Source organism: Morus notabilis, unplaced genomic scaffold (genome assembly GCF_000414095.1).
Source record: "Morus notabilis unplaced genomic scaffold, ASM41409v2 Scaffold139, whole genome shotgun sequence".
Taxonomy (NCBI): Eukaryota; Viridiplantae; Streptophyta; class Magnoliopsida; order Rosales; family Moraceae; genus Morus; species Morus notabilis.
In genome coordinates, this window is record NW_010361068.1 from 233,584 (window position 1) to 235,677 (window position 2,094).

General features: G+C 39.0%; 1 protein-coding gene across 1 annotated transcript; it reads left to right on the plus strand.

Moving 5' to 3' along the window:
* Nucleotides 1-658: 658 nt before the first annotated feature.
* On the plus strand, nucleotides 659-1,631 carry LOC21408052 (thaumatin-like protein). Its single transcript, XM_010098300.2, has 2 exons — nucleotides 659-719; nucleotides 892-1,631. The coding sequence occupies exons 1-2, from the start codon at nucleotides 659-661 to the stop codon at nucleotides 1,569-1,571; spliced, it is 741 nt and encodes a 246-aa protein (XP_010096602.1). The 3' UTR covers nucleotides 1,572-1,631.
* The last annotated feature ends 463 nt before the right edge of the window (nucleotides 1,632-2,094 follow it).

A 2,094-nucleotide genomic window follows, 5' to 3' on the forward strand; every position in this document is an offset into this window, starting at 1 on the left:
TGAAAAATCGACTTTGTAAAAGGTTTTCCATTTTCAAGGCTCTTGTTCATGCTTTAGTCAGCTTTAAAAAAATAAATAAATAAATTTGAGGGTGCACCTTAAAGTAAATTAAAAATCTATCTTAAATTTGATCTCAATTGATCCTAGCGACCAGCTGTCAGTTACAAGAGTGACATTTAATATTTTTTTTTGGGAAGAATAAAGTACTAAATAAAGTAGAATTATTATTATTTTTTTACATGTTACAAAGTTGTGAAATTGCAAGGAGCCTTTTTTTTTTTTTTTTTTTTTCGGTGTAAAGTTCTTTTTTGCAAATCCGTTACCCCACCCACACAGTTATCCAATAAAAAGATAAAAATAACAAAATATTAATCATGGTTGCTAAAAAGAAGGAAATGATGCCTCTTCAACTTTTTCACGTAGTAGAATATCCTAAGACGCTCACATCTCCACGCTATTACAAATTATAGCCCTTAAAAGCACCACCATGATTATCCTCTTTCATATAAACTTTTCCACTCAATGCCAACTTTCGCCTCTCTCTCTCTCTCTCTCTCTCCTTCACAGCTTATACATATTAGATTTAACACACCCTTTCCTTTATATTTTTACCAAATTATAATTCACCTCTTGTGATCATCTCCATTATTAGAAACTAATGACAACTTCCTTCCAAATCTCCTTCTTCCTCTTCTGCCTAATCTCCATCGCCTCAACAGGTACCTCTTTGCCTCTCTCTTGAGTTTTCGGGTACGGCATTTGTACTTTACATTTTAAGATCGAGTCAATTATAAAATTACTGTTAGACTGTATGTGCAATCATTTTTTCTCTCTCGTAAATATCACATCTTAGCATTTCTTTATGTTTTTTTTTTTTTTTTTTTTGGCCAGATGGGACTCAACTCATCTTAGTAAACAACTGCAAAGAAACGATCTGGCCAGGTCTCCTCGGCACAGCGGGCCACGCAACCCCAAATGCGGGCGGTTTCGACCTCCAAAGCGGCGAAGAGCAAATCCTCGAAGTCTCCGAGAACTGGTCGGGAAGAATCTGGCCCAGACAAGGCTGCTGCTTCGATGTACAAACCGGCAAAGGCGCCTGCCAGACCGGAGACTGCTTGGGCCTCCTCCGCTGCGCCGGCCTCAGCGGCATCCCTCCTGCCACTGTCGTTGAAATGACGCTCGGAACACCTCAATCCCCACTTCATTACTACGACGTCAGCTTGGTCGACGGCTTCAACGTCCCGGTCTCCATGAGGCCTATCGGTGATGAGGCTGGTTCGTGCGGCATCGCGGCCTGCGAGGCCGACTTGAATGCTTGTTGCCCCGCTGCGCTGGCGGAGAGGAAAGAAGGGAAGGTTGTGGGGTGCAAGAGTGCCTGCTTGGCTTTGAATACTGATAGATATTGCTGTAGAGGGGAGTTTTCGGATCCGAACCGGTGTAAGCCGACGGTTTTCGGGTTGGTTTTTAAGGCGGTTTGTCCCCGGGCGTATAGCTATGCTTTTGATGAGGCTACGGGGCTCAAGAATTGCAGGGCTAGTCGTTATGTTATCACCTTTTGCCCTCCTAATTGATGTTAGAAGTTATGTCCATCACATGATATTATATTTCAGTTTGAGAGCACTATTTTTTAATACTATGGGTTTTTTTTTTTTTTTTTTTTTTTTTTTTTTTTTTTTTTTTTAAGGGGTGCAAAGTTGTGGAATTTGGGATATGATTGTTTGAATGAAGAGAAGAATAGAGGCTTTTGAGTATTTATTTGTTTTGTTTTTCTTTTGTTTAGTTGGTTCGTAATTTTCCTCCCCTTTTATTGAATTCTTTAAAGAGCTTGAATAAAAACTTGATATGGACCTAGATGGCAATAACTAGCCATTCACAAGTCAGAACCCATAATTAGCAACCATAGTTCATATCTTTCTAGTATTTTGCTTCTCATGTTAGAAATGCGAATAAAGTAATATGTGATCCTAGGAGAAAAACCCTGTTCCGACTAACAAATTATCTAATAGTAGCAATCATTTTCGGAATATGAATAAAATATAAAGTATACATAAGATTTCTAGACTTGAAACAAACCATTTGAAAACTATCACATGG